We start from the raw sequence: 18,512 nt of genomic DNA on the forward strand, positions 1-18,512 counted from the left end.
ATCCTTGTTGCTAAAATTAACTCTATTAGAATTCCTGTGTCTCTAGTAGTTAATTCAAATTGGTCATTTTGCCAACTTGGTGCAAAAAAATGTATTTTTGAATGGTTATCCTAAGAAGGAGGTCTTTATGAGTTTAGCACCAAGTTTTAAAAAGGAACTCGATTGTTGTAAAGTTTGCAAATTAAAGAATCTCTTTATGGATTTAAGCAATTCCCTAAAGCTTGGTTCGAGCATTTTGGAAAAGTTGTGTCTAGCCAAGTAGATCATACTATATTTCATTAACATTTGGAGAATAATAAAATTTCAAATTTGGTTGTCTATGTAGATGATATTATTCTTACAGATGCTAATGAAGCAAGTTTAGTTAACCTCAAGAAAAATCTTGCATATGAGTTTCGAATTAAGGACATGGGAATATTGAAATATTTCCTAGAAATGGAATTTTGCAGGATCGAAGAAGATTATCATGGTTAATCAAAGAAAATATGTCATTGACTTAAAAAAAAAGACATGTCTACTTGGCTGTAAGGTTACAGAAACCCCTATGGAACCTAATCTAAAGCTACAATTAACAAAAGCTAAAAAATAAAAGACAAGGAACGATATCAGAGATTTGTTCAAAGATTAATTTATTTGTCCCATGCACGTCTTGTTAGTACATATGGCATGAGCATGGTTAGTCAGTTTATGCATACTCCTAAACCATTCATTTTGAAGCACCCTATAGAATTTTGAGGTATTTGAAAGTATATCTTGGGAAAGGTATTTTGTTAAAAAAGACATAATCGCTTCTAAATGGAAGTTTATATTGATGGACTAGAGGTGGAGAAGTAAAAAAACGGAATGTATGACTAAAAAGTGGTGCTGAATTAGAGCTTAGAGCTTTAGTTCATGAAATTTAGGAGGACACATGGATTAAAAAAACACTTGAAGAATTGAAGTTTTCTTTGAAAGGTACCTATACGGATTTATTGTGACAATGAAGTTGTCATCTCTATTGTCCATAGTCCAGTTCTACATAGTAGAACAAAATATATCGATATTGATAAGCATTTTATTCCAAAGACGATTGAAGCAGGAACAATATGTTCTTATCTTCCTATATCAAAACAAAATGTTGATGTACTAATTGAAGGCCTTCCAAGAAAACGATTTGATAGATTCATTGACAAGCTGGCTATGGAAAATGTCTTTAAACCAGCTTGAGGAAGAGTGTTGAAATTTCAATCATTTATGAAAATTTATGTATAAATATAAATAGTAAAGATTTTCTCTTTATTGCCTTTATTCTTGTTCATATTTTCAAGAGGTATTTCTTCTATATAAGAAGACCTAAAGTTACACATATTCATAAGAAAAGGAGAATAAATCTATTCTCTCAAATTCAAAACTAATATACTTTATTGGCATGAGAAACTTGCATGCAAGTCTAGTCGCTCCGTTGACCCACTCCTCTATTCCAGATGCGTCGTTGGAGCTGATATACGCAAGAGTACTACACCGGCATGATGTCGAGCTTGTACACTCTCTAAAGTATTAGTTAGTACAAAAAGTATTTAACTCGAAAAGCAAAGGGAGAATTACTTATCATTGAGGTTGTTGGTATGAGGCTATTTATAGATCTCATTATCTAATTCCCTTTTAGGGATATGTGCAGTATCAACGATGTCATAGTAGGTTTTGCGATTGAGGTTATAGAGTACCAGTTGCGAGGTCAACTCGATCATCTTCTTTTTGGTTTAACACCACGAGCCCTGCTGGTCAATTGAAATCCGAGGATTTGACTTTCCCTTTTAAGATGTGCAGACCTTTATATGTATGCTTATTTTTTCTTTTGCCCTTGGATATTGTCTTAAGCAACCCTCAACCTATTTCATACTACATATGAGTATTTTAAAAATACATATAACAACCATTATTTCAAGCACTTCATCAATGTCAACTAAGTTAATACACGTACAAGAACTATGTAAGTTAGACCAGAAGTGTCTGGTAAGAATATATTAAAGGTAAAATGATGACATAGATAATGCGATTAGTTTTTAAAAGTTTGAAATATAAATTAAACATCTTAAAAGTTCATGAATCAAATAACTAAAATAAATATTTTTCATGCATAAACTAATATCTATATTTCTAAAGTTGAAAAACTAAATTGAAAAATCTCACAAATTTAAAAATTAATATAAGATTTAAGCCCTATTCTGAATAGATTCTTAAATATGTAACTATGCTGTTTACAGTATATATGCTTTTAATTTTATTAAAAAACAATGTAAATATAACTTCATTTTTATGTTTTTTTTTTTTTAATTCATACGTTGGTTCACCAGGTGAGACTATAATTTAATATTACTTTTTTGGTGTTTAGACTATAATATGCTTTTAATTTATTAAAAAACAACGTAAATATAACTATCATTTTTATGCTTTTTTTTTTTTTTAATTCATACGGTGGTTCACCAGATGAGACTATAATTTAATATTACTTTTTTGGTGATTAGAAATGTATTTTTAACGAGTAAAAAGTAATTTGAAACAATATCATCAATCAAATTATCTGAAGTCTAAATCTCCATCCCTTGCCTTGTTTGGAGGGAAACGCTTTACTAGAAGGAATTTCTATTATTCCATCTAGCAATCCATATAAAGCGACAAGTTATACATCGCGCAAAAAAAAAAAATTGACTTGGGCTACCAAGTTATAGAATTTCCTTTGAATTGCAGGAAGCCCATAGTTCTGGAATCCCAAATTTGGGATAACAATATAACAATATGCAAATACAACTACAAATTCAAGTAATGGAAATGGCAACGCCGTAAAAATGTTTCAAACTTTTCTTTTATGAGGAAAAATTAAGAAGCTACATCGAAGCACATTCGCATGCCAATGATTTATATAACTATGTTACATCATATTTATCTGTCTATGAGATTCAAAATCGACATACTCTCCGCTTGGCTGCTCGCCGAACCCGTACACATCAAAAACTTTATCGCCTAGAGGAATATTGTTGGCTTCTCGTCCTTTAAAACCCTCCATTTGTGAACCCCAAGGGGGAAGTGTCATAGGGTTAGAATTTGAAACATCTAAACCGGTTGGATTCTGCGGCGAGTTCCCAGTTGGCCTCCGGTTCGTTGAGGAGGCTGCTGTTAAAGATGCTGATTGTTGCTGCTGCATTTGTTGCTGGTTTTTCATGGGTGATTTTGGCCTAAGCAACTCTATTTCTGGGGTCGTCATAACAAGATGAGATGCTTCTGGGGGTGGATTTCGGCCTCCTCCACCTTGCCAAACTTTCCCATCTTTGTCAGCAAAGTTCTTGATATATGCCTGAATTTGAAACATTAAACCGTTCAAGTATAGAGACTAATAAATAATAACTGATGACAACAGCCAAAAGAACGAGGAAAACATCAAGAAAAATATTCGATGCAAATACAAGCTGCTTTTTTCTGGTCTTAATGCTGTTCCGTTCGAGACAGGTTCAATTTCAGTCAGAAAATGTGTAGCTTAGACTCTATGTAAACAAGAAATTCCTATTTATTTTTCCCATTTAAATGTCAGATTTCTTATGCATGTGAATAGAATTTTCAGAGGTCAACAAGCATAGACGGTTGGTTCGACAGGATGGATCGTTTTGGAATTGGTAAGATTAATGCTTCTTATTGGTGCTCTCCTTCCATGTTCTTTTTGATCATTTTCTATTTAAGATTTATGCTTAAATTGGAATACCTTTGTTTTCCCAGCTTAGTCCATTTATTGCGACATCGATTTTGTACTTCTTTTAGTACTTTTACTATTTATTTGTTTTCTTGTATTTTGAGAATGAGTCTCATTTCATTTCTTCAAAAAAGATTTTGTTTCTTCCTCCACCTCCCAAAAAAAGCAACAGTTGCCTTGATAATGTGAGTGCAGAAAATGGTAATTCCCTTATGCCATACCTCGGAAAGAAAATTTGATGAAGACAGTTCTTTACCGACGGTTAGCCACCCAGCTCGAATATTATGGTCCTCACCAAAGAGCTCTAACCTCCTGCGGCCAAGGGCAAAATGCTCAATTATCCTGTACATATCTTCGGGCTTCTGGGTTGAACCTGAGATATGGTATAAGCATAGAACTACAGTCATTGTCCATAATTCATTCATGAAAAACCTCAACGCTAGACAGAAGTACAAAAGTCAGGTAGTATGGTTTTCGATGCCAGAGAGTTCTTTTAACTTGAAGCAAGATTATGTTTATACGAGACCCTTTGGAGCTTAAGATACTTTGTTAGTTGTTACCAACATTGACTTCCGTGCTTCCACACCAAGAAAAAAAATCAAAAGTCATGCAAACACAGGCTGCAAGCAAAGCCATGAACCTAAAGAAGACACTGACCATAAGGAGGCTCCTCGGCAATAATTACATCAGTATCGATGTTTGCATGGATTATATGACCATCAGTACTGCGACGTACAGTTCCTTTAATCCCCATGAGACAATGCTCCTTCATTGAGACAGCAGAGAAACACTTATAAGTGAGAAGGATAAATCTCATAAAATGCAGCGGAAGACCCGAATCCAGATCAGGTTGCTCAGATCTTTTTTTTGAAAAATTGGACTGACCTTGGAGTGCTGGAAAAGAGTGTGGGAATCATGCCGTAAGCCTGGAGTTGCATTACTTTTGTTCGTCTTCACCCAACAAATATCCTCACAGCGTCGGAACCCCCACTAAGCACCCCACCAAAATGAATCATTCAGTAGCAATATTTCAAATAGGCAAAAACAATTTAGTTGATATCTGTATATCAGCATAAGCAATAGGTAAAGTCACACACATATTCTCTAGTAAGAAGGCATAATCGATTTTACCTTCTTCAGACATTGACGACCCTGCTCAAGGCCAACACCGTCGCCAACCCATAGGAATATGAAAGAAGGTGTATCGGCTATTGCCTGCAAAAATTGTGGTGGAAGATTTGACAATCGACATAAAGAAACTGTATGGGAATGGAAAAATGATGGGGAGGAATTGCAGAAAAAATCCATGGCCTAATTGTTTCCAGTCCTTGCTTAATTTCAATGCTAAAAGGCAACTTTATGGTAAAATCTAACAAAGAAATTACCTCAATTTTAAGATTCATAATTTCTTCAAAAGTCCAGTATTCCATGTGATCAGCAACACCAGGAGCACGATGAACATATTCTTCCCATGGGGGGTCAATGAGAATGACATCAAACTTGGTTCCAAAAAATTCTGGTGAAAGTTCAAAGTCTCTCAGATCACATTTGTAATACATAGGAGGAGACGCAGAATTGGCTACTATTTCATCCTTTTTTTGTATAAGTTCTCTAAGCTTGGGATAGTCCTCTACTACATTTGTAAGTTCCAGCTCCCGGATAAAATTTTGTGGTCGCATTCCTGTGTCAACAAAATTTTGAGAATAATCATTCTGCTCTCCTCTTGAAGGCGCCTTGCCAGGAGGACCAATACTTTTCTGGGCAGCCCAACCACTAGGGTTTTTGTCAGGTTGAGTGCCTCGTCCCCCTGGTCCAGAAGTATTGAAACCAGGCCCAGCTACACCTGAAGAAACACCTCTACCAGAGCCTGATTGATTAAAATACATGGCAGCATTTGGTGGTGTCCCTATGGTTGGAGGAAACCTAGGTCCTGAAGGTCCTGGTGGAACAGCTAACATATTCATATCAATACCACGAGCACCAGGCCAAACTGGAGGGGAGAATGGTGGGATAAAGACACCTGGAGATACTGGTGGGCCTGGACCAGGTGACATGCCAGGAGTGAGTGGCTGCATTGGTCCTGGCGGAGGAATTCCTAGAGGTCCAAAAGGAGATCCTATCATTGGCAATGGAATTCCGCCCTGTTGACTCTCTCTGCCAGAAGGTCTTCCCCTGCCTCCTCTCCCTACTCTATTCCCTTTCATTCCTTGCTGTGCAACTCGGTTGAAGGATCCTGGCTCTTGGTTGCCATATAGCTGCTGTGAACCACTGCTAGAACTTTGACCACCAGCAATGCGACTTGAATTTACGCCTTTCTGGCCTCTTCCCTTCCCGCCATGAAAATCAAACTCATCCCTCCATGAATTCTGATCTTGTGTTATCCCACCTTCATCTGCATATCTCTCCTTCAAATCTCCATCAGATTGACCGGGACCATAGTTATCAGTTCTCCTTGCCCTTCCTTCCTGCTGATGCATCCACTCACCATCACTTGATGCAAACTTACCTTCAGATTGTTGGGCAGCTTCAGCCCTCCTAGCAAAGTTTCCAGACTCTACTCTTCCATAATCCAAAGGTTTGGTTTGGATCTCTATCACATCATAATTCTCGTTCAAAATGCCAAAGTTCGACGATGTCTTCACCGCTTCATTCCTGATTCCATCTTTCCGATTACTAGACCTACCATGAGGCCTTTCACTATCAATCCGCTCACGGCCATGTCTAGGCAGATCCCACTCCCTTCCATGATCATACATATAATCCCCTGATTTTGTATCACTGTCTTGGTTTCCATGTTGACGTCTTTTCCAATTGTCAACATTACCTTCCCGATCTCTGTTCCGATCACTCCAACTATCATCTCTGCCTTTTGATCTATCATCCCTATAACCATCTTTTTCTAGTTCCTTTCGCTTGTGGTTAAAACCTCTTTCATACTCCACATCTATGTAGTCTGACTCTTGATGCCTCTCTGTTCTCTCAGGACTCTTGGACTTGTCGACATTCCCAACGTCTCTTGCACCTTTATCTCTAGTCCACGTTCGTCCATCATCATCACCAATGGGCACTTTATCCCGACTATTTGCAACATCTCTACTAGTAGAAATTTTTTGCTGCCTATATTTTTCAGATTTTTCTCTGCTTGATTTATCTTCACGAGAAACTGAGCTCGCCCTACTACCTTCTTCCTGCACTTCTGTCTTACCTCTGCTCTTCCCTCTCTCAACATCAAGTTTTTTATCCTCCCTGTAGTTAGACTTTGTACTCTTGTCATTGAACAAATCTAATCCCTGAACCTTACTCTCACTGGCTTCATTTTTTGAGGGCATGCTTTTCTCTCTAGGACTCTCAAACTTCAAATCAGAAGTCTTACCACTTCTACCCTCAACTTTTTCAGAATAACTTTCTTCGATTTTCTTGACAGTGTCTGGTTCGTCCCATCTTCTCCGAGATCTCCTTGCCTGCTCAGAAGATCCATGACCTTTCTCCCGGCTACTGTGTCTCTTTTCTGAATATCTGGAATCTCGATCCAGTGTTTTTTCAGATTCTCCATCGTGAGATCTTTCTTCTTTGTTTTTGCTTCTACTCTGAGAACTTTCATGCTCAGAAAACTTCGAAGTCATTTTTCTTTTTTCATTTTCATCTGCTTTGCCAAGTCCTCGACTTCCTGACTTATCCCCAACATCTTTCCTATTATCCAATTCTCCATCCTGGTACCAACTACTAAGTTTTTCCAAGGTGCTCTCCTCTTGTTTCTTTTTTGTCTGTTTTGAACGTGATTCTTTCCTTGAATCATATTCATCTTCCTCGCTACCTCCTCTACTGGAGCCTCCTGACCTTTTTCGACTATCACTTCTATCCCCATATGTTTTTTTTCTACCACTGTTGTCTAATCCATCGACATCTTCTCCATTGCTCGACTTTCTCGACCTACTTGATCTATGTTTTCTCCTATCACTGCCGTCCCACCCTTCATCATCTCCTGCCCTATCAGTCTTCACACCCAAACCATCTTCTACATCTCTCTTTACATAATTCCTGCTGGATTCAGGTGAATCCATTGCTTGTAGATACCTTAATTACCACTTCAAAACTGGTAGTTATGCTTAAAAATGAGTCATCTGCAAAAAAAACATGGAGAAAAAAACCATGACAAAGTTATATTTAAAAAGGGTAACGATTTGTGAGTCAACATAAATCCTTCCTCCCCAGCCCAAAAATAAAATGAACACACTTGTATACTCATGGAATACAAAGTCCAAAAAATAGATATATACTTCATAATAATAAGCAGCAAAGGAGAGCTCACATGATAGGAACTAGCAAAACACATTTAAGCTGAATCTGGAAGTGAGGAAGGAAAAGGTGTCTAGACCAATCAAGGATGAAATCTGCTTGTTGAAACCCTCTGATAGTTGCAACTCTTTAGGACATGAAGGAGAGTGTTACCAAACAAGCGAGAGAAGATAGAAAGAAGATGAGGGAGAGGAATGAGACCACTTTGTGAGTAAGACAGAGGGAGAAACTGAGGAAGGAAAAAAGTTAATTCATGAAAATGAAGTGATAGAAGAGAGGACAGAACTTTAGTTTCTGTAAAGAATCCTGCCTTCTCAAAAAATTTTAATGAAAAAATTTGAAAAATATATAAATAAAAATACATAATTTTTTATGGATTCAAAAATGGATACTTTGGATAATTATATGTTTTTCCTCTTTTTATAGCATTCATAGTTTCCTAAAACATAAAAACAAAAAACAGATTACATGTCCCTATTTGATGGATATTTTGCATTTTTTCTTTAGATCCTTCAGTTTACAGTGGGGTTTTTACTATATTTCCAAAGAAACATACTCAAAGGCTTCATAGACAATTGCAATCTTGAGCTGATGTCAAAGCCACCACTCCGGAGTTTTTTTATGAGAAACACTTAGTTTTGCAGGATTGTTTTAATCTGTGTGAATCGTTTCTGTGGACATGCTAATTTAACCAATCATACAGATTCTAATGCAGCAGAACCAAGATGGGAGCATGGGGTATCCAGACCACTGCATCCAGAATGGTGTGAGACTTCAAATTACCATGATCGGTGTAAAGATGAAGAAAGGAAAACTGAGGACAATAGAGAAGACCAGTTGACTATGAGAAAAAGAGACTTGCAAGTCCAAGGCAACTTTTAAGACAAAATCAAAATGCTTTTCACAGAAAGTATTGAGGGTCGAGGAGTATTCCAATGAGGAAAGTATTGAGGGATGTTAGACGTATACGACTTCTGCATTGTTTTAAAAAGCTCCAAAGAGCATGTGCTGAATGAATACTACTTGCTCAAGTGTGATAGATTTTCTGAAGTCCAGGGCAACTTTTAAGACAAAATCAAAATGCTTTTCACAGAAATTATTGAGGGTCGAGGAATACTCCAATGAGGAAAGCATTGAAGGGTGTTAGACATATACTACTTCTGCATTGTTTTAAAAAGCTCCAAAAAGCTTGTGCTGGGATGAATACTAGCTTAAAGTGTGATAGTTATTCTAAAATAAACTACGGTTGAATTAAACAAATAGTTAACTTAGATAGAGCTCATGGTTCTGAATTATTCAACCTTCAAAATAAAGCACATCCTCCTTTCTCTCTAAAAGATGTGGAATAATATTAGGAGAAACATGGAAGTAAGACTAAACTGAGGAGGAGGATAATGTGGCCTGTAAGTCCAATAATGGAAAAAATGATGAAGGTTTTGTAGCTTATTTGTACTAGATCTTTATTTGTCTTTAATTAATTTCTTTGTTTTCTTTATCTCATAATCACAGTGGTTTCGAATATTATATGAGTTTCACTTCATTTAAATCCTCAAACCTTTTTTTTTTTTTTGCCCAAAGCACTAGTGCGCTTCATAATTCTAGAACCACTCGTATAGTTATTAGAAATTTGTAATAGCAACACTAAATGGCAAAGGAGATGTTAAACTCGTATTTTATCTGACAAGTTGGATCAACCCGTGATTTTATTCAAATTGTGAATTTTAGGGCAGCTCATATTTTCTACGCTGGTGAATCCATAAGATTTGAACAACAACCAGTGCACTTGACTTGAAATGCGAGGGGGAACAGAAATGCCAGAAGATTCACAACGATTCACAATTCACAGAGGATGGTACAGGGGGATAAGGATTGATAGTTTGTACATCCAGCATTGCATTAGGGAAGTAGCACGCCTAAACTAGAAACTAGTGTAATTCGAACCATAAACCCCTCGACCCTTAACCTAACGCGTCCTTTCCAAAAACCCACGACCTCCCCACAGCCTCGACAGCCCCAAACACCGTAAAACCCCCTAGCCCTTCGTCTTCCCGCACTATCCCACCCCCTTCACTTCCTAACCCTCGAGTTAACAAAATTTCAGCAGTGTGCAATAATATTCCAAAGCTAAGAAACAAGATAAACATTCATGTGATTAACCATCAACTTGCAAGCTTGTACCTGGGAGGGAGGAGAGCTTGAGTGAGAGTCGAACAAGAGTGAACCAGCAATCAGAAATTGATGTAGAAATACATGGAACCAGTTGAATGCTCGGGCTAAGGTTGCAATTCTCGTCAACGTGGATACTGGTCTGAGAACAATAGAATGAGAGAAATCTAGAAACGCCATATAAATCCTTCGAGTTCGTTCATAGTCGGCTTCCTTCGTGCGTTAAACAGAGCGAGCCGGGCGATTTCTTGTAAAGATGAAGCAGTGCTTTCTGGTAAAAAGATTGTTCGTTTTCTAGTTTTTTAGCCCTATACTTATTCCAACAATATTTTGTTTTTTTTTTTCCCCCCTTCAAAATTAAGTTCATTGGTAACCATTTGAACTTTTCTTTTTGGTTTTTCAAAGTTAAGTATATTTTCTAATATTTATTACAATTATTTATATCTTTTTTTAATACGATAGTTGAATTCTTAGCTAAATTCTAAAAATAAAAATAAATTTTTAAAAGTTACTCTTTTAATTTTCAAATTTTGACTTGGTTTTTTAAACCATGATTGAAAAATAGATAACAAAAGAATAAATTTCGAGGTGAAATTAATGTTTATAAGCTTATTTTTTTTAAAAAAAAATCAAATGATTACCAAACAATCCAATTTATAGATACTATTTTTCAAGAAACTTAAAACTTCGTAAAATTATAACATTTTGAAAGTTAATAATTATGGCTAAATTGAAACTAAACTTAAAACGTAATTTTTTTTTTTTTTTACAATATGGGAAAATAATCAAACCTCTAACTTCGAAGTTGATGGTATATTTTACCGTCAGTCTATACTTGTTTTGGTTACGTCCTTTTAAAGAACATTCCGAAAATCTAAATCATGTTTTAATTTTTTTAATTTTAACCAAACAAATCAAATATTTATCCCAAACATAAAAACCATAGTAATAAAATTTGATAAAAGAAACATAAATTTTAAAAGGTTAAAATTAAAAATGAAATCATGGTCAATCGAGAGTGTTCGTATAAGATTTTCGAAGGAATTTGTTTTGTGAAATTTGAACTTTATTTTGCATTATTTTCAGTATAGCGAGTACAATCTCAATGTATAATCCTTTGATACTTTCAAAATAAATTTTAATCTTTAAGCTGGTTGATCTTTTGGGATGATTGACCTTTGGCTTATTCTCTAAGCTGGTTGATCTTCTGGAATGATTGGTCTTTGACTTATTGATTTTATTGGATGATTGGCCTTTAGGCTTGATTGCCTTGTTGGATGATCAGCCTTTAGGTTTGATGATCTTCTTGGAGGATCGGTGTTCGTATGAGGCTTTCGGAGAAAACGTATTTCGTAGAGTTGAACTTGTTGATGTAGATTTGATGCGGATATGGTTCGATCTCTAGTACTCGATTATCTAATTCTCTCTCGATTGAATGTGTATGCTTAATGTATGGAAGCGGAGCACGTGTATCTTCTTGAAGTTGGAGTCTTGGGGGAGTCTTATGATTGTTGAAAGAATTCTCTCTAGGTTGGAGTGTAAAATTTATGGCCCTGTAAATGAGGAGAGCTCAGTTCTCAGGTGGCTTGGACTTGGTTGGTCCATAAACCTGGCCCTTGGACCATATTTGATTTTTTGGTCAAATTGAGCCTTTGTTTGGGTTCAATTGAACTTTAGCCCAAATAATAATATCGAATTGAACCAAATTATTTTATTTAATCCGATGGTCACGATGAAAACACGCGACGTAATCGGAATTTACCAATATATGTCCTCAATTTTAATTTGGGACACATGTAATCTTTAATTGGACCTAATTTGATGATTTGACAATTTCGTCATTAATTTGAGAAATGACGTGACAATTTCTAATTAGTCCAAAACTTCTTAGTCAAAAAATGCCCATTTTCGAGATTTATGCATGTATATGGATGGGTAAATCTCAGGAAAAAAAAGTTGAAATAAAGTATAAGTTATTTGCTCTTGAGTTTAACTCTATTTGATGTGTCTGTCAAACTACGAATTTAATACATAAGTTTGAAAAGAATCTAGGATAAAATTTGGAATATGACAAATTTCAATTTGAGATAAATTTGAGATTTTACCCCAATTTGATTTGGATTGGGGATAAAAGCCAAGATTTGAATTTGAGATAAAATTTGGAATCTGATCAAATTTTAATTTGAGATAAATTTCAAATTTTATCCCCAATTTGATTTAGAGATAAAAGGTTAAGAAGTTGAATTTAGTACAAATTTTAATTTGAGATAAATTTCAAATTTTATCCCCAATTTAATATGATTTGGAAATAAAAGATTAAGTATTTAAATTTAGCAAACAATTTGGAATATGGTCAAATTTTAATTTAGATGAATTTGAGATAAAATTTGGAATATGTCCAAATTTGAATTGTCACATAAATTTGAGATTTTATTATCAATTTAATTTGACTTGAAGATAAAAGCTCGTGTAATTTGAATTTAAATTTTGAAATATGGCCAAATTTTAGTTCGAGATGAATTTGAGGTAAAATTTGGAATATGGCCAAATTTGAATTGTCACATAAATTTGAGATTTTATCCTTAGTTTAATTTGACTTGAGGATAAAAACTTGTATAAATTGAATTTTGGATAAGATTTAGAATATGACCAAATTTTAATCTGGGATGAATTTGAGGTTGTATCTGCAATTTAATTTGGTATAAGGATAAAAGCTAAATTAAATAATGTGGATCAAAGATAAAATTTGGGATATATTTCAAATTTAAATTTGATGTAAATGGAATGATATCTCCATCATTTCATTTAAAGATAATCCATTCAAATCCACAAAAAAAAATCTTAAATTCAAATTTAAAAGATAAGATACTTTTATTCATCTTTTTTAAAGATCTTCTAAAAGAGAAGGGATTTGAATAGGAAATCTAAATTGGGCTAGAATTTGAATCCAAAATTGACCTAGGGCTCAACTCATACATCCTCCTCATTTTCGTATTTCTTCCCTTCATTTTTTTCTTCTTTTCCAACTTCTTTCTCTTCTCTTCTCTTTCCGCATATTTTTTTTATAATTTGAGATGAATTCAATTTTCGCATATTTTGTAAAAGGTGGGTTTCTTTAGCAGCAAATGAAAATGAGAGGTGGTTCAAGGTTTCAACTTTAATTCCTTTTGTCTTCAAGCTCAGTGTTCTAACAGCTATGATCTCAGTAATCCATTTGGCTTCAACGTTAGTGCACGACCCGAGGATTTCTGTAAACCCTGTACTTCATTTTTTCTACATAAGTGAGTAACAAGCGTGTTAAGTAAAATTATGAAAGGAGGTAAAGAAAGTAGGCAGATGGAGAAAAAAAAATTCTAAGGGTTAGAAATACTTAGTCAAAGATGAGTTTTAGATAATATAACAAGTGAAAATTTAGCTAAGTATAAGATAAAAAAGGACCCATGCATTAAGTGTTAGGAGACATTAACACATAAGATAAGAAGGCAACCATGCATTTGTAAGGTTGTACGCATGATTGGTCGAAGTATTGGCAAGAGGCGTTGCCAAGAGTTGCTCATGTGTTGGATATGTGTGAGTGAGAGCGGAGAAAGCGAGATGTTGAGCGCAAGACGATGGGGCAGACGATCGTATGGTAAGTGTGCAGAACTACACGATGAGGTAGGCGATCGTGTAGGCGGGTGCTGGACGATCGTGTAGCAAACGATTGGAGGATGCGTTGGACGTTAAGACATTAGCGCTAAACGATGAAGGTAAACGATGCTCACAGTAGCTAAGTGATAGGCTATGCGTGAGATCATTGAGAGTGAGATCAACGAGATCGCTGAAAGCTAGATCAGCGAAGTCGTTGAAATTGAAATCGTTGAGAGCGAGATCGTTTGCTAAACGATTGAGCTAGACGATGGACGTTGGGTGCTAGACGATAGATATTGGGTGCTAGACGATGAACGTTGAGCACTAGACAATAGACATTGGGCACTAGACGATGGACATTGGGTGCTAAACGATAGACATTGGGCACTAGACAATGGACGTTGGGTGTTAGACGATAGACGTTGGGTAGATAGACGTTGAACGCTAGACGATAGGCGCTGGGCGTTAGACGATGGAGTATATAATGCACGCTAAATTTATATTATGAGGCAAAGGCCTAACGTGGGTTATGAAGGAAGGGAAAGAAAAATAAATTGATCGAAGAAACTCACTAATGGGAATTGGTTGGAAGCACTAAGTACTGGATGAGGTGGCAGTTTGATCATTGAACAGGGGAGGCGAAAGGAAGTATAAAAGGGAGAGGAATTTCAGAAGCTCGGTTTTGGAAAATAACTTGAGCAAATTAAGTGAGATTGGTGCCATTCGAAAGCTGGGAGAATCTAGTTTTTGGGGTTGTTTTCCTAGAGAAAGATCTCACACGGAGAATAGCAAAAAGTGAAGAATTTATAGACAAACTACAAGAAATTTTTGGGTTTTATTTTTAAATTAAGAAAGTTAACTCAATTCTAAATAAGTTTGTAGAAGGAAGTTTCTTTAAAAGAGTCCTGGATTTTGAGTTATAAATTTTTGAAGTTGGAACAGGGAATTTAAGCAGGCAACTGCTTGGGAAGATTAAGCAGGCAGCTCACCATAGTGAGTGAGAGCGAGCGAGAGATAAGAAAATGAGCGAGAGTGAGCGAGAGATAAGAAAATGAGCGAGTGTGAGTTAAGGAAGAGGAGAATCTCGTTAAGGATGCAAATCTCGTTGGAAAAGTCACAAATCTCGCTCATGAGGGTGATCTCGCTCATGATGATCATCTTACTAGTAATGTTGTTTTGTTGGTGAAAGTTTCATTAGTAAGCGAGCTACTTGAAGCATTTTGCTGAGAATTCTAAGGAATCTAACCGGGGACTAGTCCTTTTAGGCCAAGAAGAGCTAAGAGAGGCATATAAACCGTTTAAGAGCCCGATGAGCTGTGAGTGACTATAAATGATTTATAAATGGTTTAAATATTTTAATAATCCATGCTTTATTAACAGTTGCTTTTAAGTTGGTTATTTTACAAGAAGTTCCAAGCAACACATTTCTCTAAAGTTTATAAACGCGTGCTAGTTACAAAGTTTATGAAATATGCTTTGGTACAATGGTTGAACCATGGTAGTCTTCAAAAGGAGATTCTATGACATGTTTATATTACAAGTATTTGTATTATGCTTTAAAGCATATGTGCTCTTAATGTTGTTAAGCATGCATTAGGGTTAAAGCTAAGGTTGAATGAAGCTTGATGTACTATGTTTTAAATACCTAAGGTTATCAAAGTATATGTGTTGTTATTCCTAAACACAATGAAAAAGGATATTGAAGGTAGGGAAGGTATCCTAAATAGATTTTTATGCTATATTTGCAAACTATTCTTTTTAATGCTCTTCGAGAACTTGATACTTAAGTGAGCCGGATACTGAAGGTAAAGAAGGTATCTGAGTAAATGTACCTAAGGTGTTGACGGTACTTAGAAAACTCCACGTGCACATAGGTAGTTCAATAGAGAGATTGATGTAGGGGTTTCTTCTAGCCATAGTTCAGTATGAAGAGATTGAAGTAGGGGTCTCTTCTGGCCATGGCTTAGCATTGGGAATTAGAGCAATGGATGTTCATTCTCAACTAAGATTCAGTTTTCAGATACAATGGTTTTAAAAGTTTTATGTACACGTTTGCTTGGCATATTTTAGTTCTAGTATTATGTTTTTGAGCTTTCAGTTTAAGCATGAGATTTATGTTTTTTATTAAGTCACTCACTGGGCGAGTAGCTCATTCTTTCAAATATTTTTCTTTTCCCAGGTAGTGGTCATCTCCCTAGAGGTTAGCTGTCCTACTGCTCTGCCACTCAAAGACTCCAGTTAAAAGTTTAAAGTTTAGAGAGAAGTTTTAGGGTTTATTCTGTAAATGTCTGTACATATGTGTTGCTCAGATTAGGGACTAGTAAAGTATATTGGGACCGTTGAACTTTGTATGTGTTAATATGATGTAATTATGTTGTTGTTGATCCCTAGTGTTCTGAGGTTATTTTTAAAGTTTCATTAGTTTGGTGAATGTTATATATGTATTCTAGGGATCTAAGCAGGTTAAGGATGTTAGTTAGGCAGTAAGTGCCACAAAAGTGCTGGTAACTACTATCGTCACATTCACTTTTGGATTAAGAAGGGTAATCTGGGAGGGGATGTGACAATTTCATTGGATTTAGCTTGAGTCCTTGACTTAAGCATTCAGTCACTTTCAAGCTCAGTGTTCTACCAGCTTTGATCTCAGTATTCCGTTGGTTTCGATCTTAATGCATGACCTGAAGATTCCATTGATTTTTGGCTTGAGTCCTTAACTTGAGTGTTCTGTTGATTTCAAGTCCAGTGCTCTACCGGCTTTGATCTCAGCGTTGTCTTGGCTTCGATCTTAGTGTGTGACCTGTTCGTTGGATTTGACTTGAGTCATTGACTTGAGTGTTTCGTCAATTTCAAGTTCAGTGCTCTACCAGCTTTGATCTTAACATTCTGTTGGCTTCAATCTTAGTGCGCGACTTGAGGATTTCGTCAGATTTTGGCTTGAGTCCTTTACTTGAGCGTTCCGTCAGTTTTAAACTCAGTGCTCTATCGGCTTTGATCTTAATGTTTCGTTGGCTTTGATCTTAGTGCATGACTTGAGGATTTTGTTGATTTTGGCTTAAGTCCTCGACTTCAACACTCCGTCGGTTACAAGCTCAGTGCTCTACAGACTTTGATCTCAGCGTTCTGTTGGCTTCAATCTTAGTGTGCGACTTGAGTATTCCATTGGATTTGGCTTGAGTCATTTACTTGAGTATTCTGTTGAAGCTCAGTGCTCTACGACTTTGATCTCAACATTCTGTTGGCTTCGATCTTAGTGCGCGACCTGAGGATTCCAATGGATTTGGTTCGAGTACTTGACTTAAACGTTTCGCTGATTTCAAGACCAGTGTTCTACTTGTTGGGTTTTATGTTATAAAACTCATGGTTTGTAAACAATAAACTCATTTTGTAAATCGATAAAGTTGTTATTGAATATATGAATTGATTATTTCATTTTAGAAATAAATTCAATCAACTAAAAGATCCATGACTATTACATGAGTACTTGAACTTTATGTGGAGACATAAAAGTGGATCATGTTCGAATAAATAGTCAAAATGATCAATAGTATACGAATAAGATTAGGTGCCTTATTCTTGTGACACTATTGGATGTTGCCCACTCTGTAGTTATTACAAGGAGTTGTAAAGTGCTACAAACACCCTGATTTGTTCATGTGGTGACATGAGGAGTGGGGGCGTCCTATGCAATGAGTTTGCATAAGATCAGACCAAGAAATAAGTTACTTTTACTTTATAACATTGTTTACTGTTTAAAACTAACTATTTTAAAACGATGACCTAAGTAACTTAATCTTAATCTTGAACTAACTATGAATCACTGTTTATTCGGGATTATCTTTAGATTTGCATAAGTAAGTGTTGGCTCAACAACGCTGGCTCAATAAGCCTCCCATTTCAAGGGTAAGATTGGATAGATAGTTGAGTACATAGGGTGAAAGACGGAATGCACTCCTACCCCCTTTTAGGGATAGTAGAGAGGTTGTTCCCTTAAGTGCTGATTTCGGGTCTTGAATAAGGAGCCCCACCCTCTCATTGGCCTGAGAGGGACGTTGATGATCAGATCACAAACCAATTATTCATTAAAGGATCAGTGGGACTTAAGTTCAAGCTTGTTTTGAGTCCACAACTCAATTTAAGGCTCTTAGAGAATAGTAGGGAAGCTCTAGTGGTGGTCCATGGCCTAAATTGGAGAAGATTGCAGCTCAAATTCGTGTTTGAAGAGGATCTTCAAAAGTATGTGTTGAAACCCTTTTAATATCCTATGAACATGCTTATTTTGATGTCAAAACCAAGGAATTAGAATGCTTAATGATCCTGTTTTCTTCCGCTGTATGTTTCTATAAACCAACAATACCGATTTTGATCTTAGCATTTCTTTGATTTCGATCTTAGTGCATGACCTGAGGATTCCGTTGGTTTTGGCTTAGGTCCTTGACTTGAGCATTTCATTGGTTTCAAGCTCAGTGTTCTACCGACTTTGATCTCTCGGATGTGGCAAAGTAAGGCAAATTGAATCTGGAACTAAGTAGACTGGATTTGATCGTGCAAATGAAGCAAATGAAGGCAGAGACAGGAAGATCGAACTCGATTTTGCATATGAGACAGAGCCAGGTGGGCCGAAATTGATCTCACATACAAAGCAGAGCCAGTCGGATCGAGGTTGATCTCACATATGAGGCAAAACCTAGTAGACCAGACT

General features: G+C 36.2%; 1 protein-coding gene across 1 annotated transcript; it reads right to left on the reverse strand.

The window, feature by feature from the left end:
* Nucleotides 1–2,702: 2,702 nt before the first annotated feature.
* Nucleotides 2,703–10,509, reverse strand: EMB1691 (Methyltransferase MT-A70 family protein). Its single transcript, XM_039027662.2, has 7 exons — nucleotides 10,196–10,509; nucleotides 5,107–7,842; nucleotides 4,853–4,936; nucleotides 4,607–4,711; nucleotides 4,379–4,487; nucleotides 3,943–4,094; nucleotides 2,703–3,331 (listed from the first exon to the last, which is right to left on the reverse strand). Exons 2-7 carry the CDS (start codon nucleotides 7,780–7,782, stop codon nucleotides 2,909–2,911), a joined length of 3,549 nt encoding a protein of 1,182 aa, XP_038883590.1. The 5' UTR covers nucleotides 7,783–7,842; nucleotides 10,196–10,509; the 3' UTR covers nucleotides 2,703–2,908.
* Nucleotides 10,510–18,512: the final 8,003 nt, after the last annotated feature.

The sequence above is a fragment of the Benincasa hispida genome, chromosome 1, assembly GCF_027475165.1.
Source record: "Benincasa hispida cultivar pf3 chromosome 1, pf3_genome.v1.1, whole genome shotgun sequence".
NCBI lineage: Eukaryota > Viridiplantae > Streptophyta > Magnoliopsida > Cucurbitales > Cucurbitaceae > Benincasa > Benincasa hispida.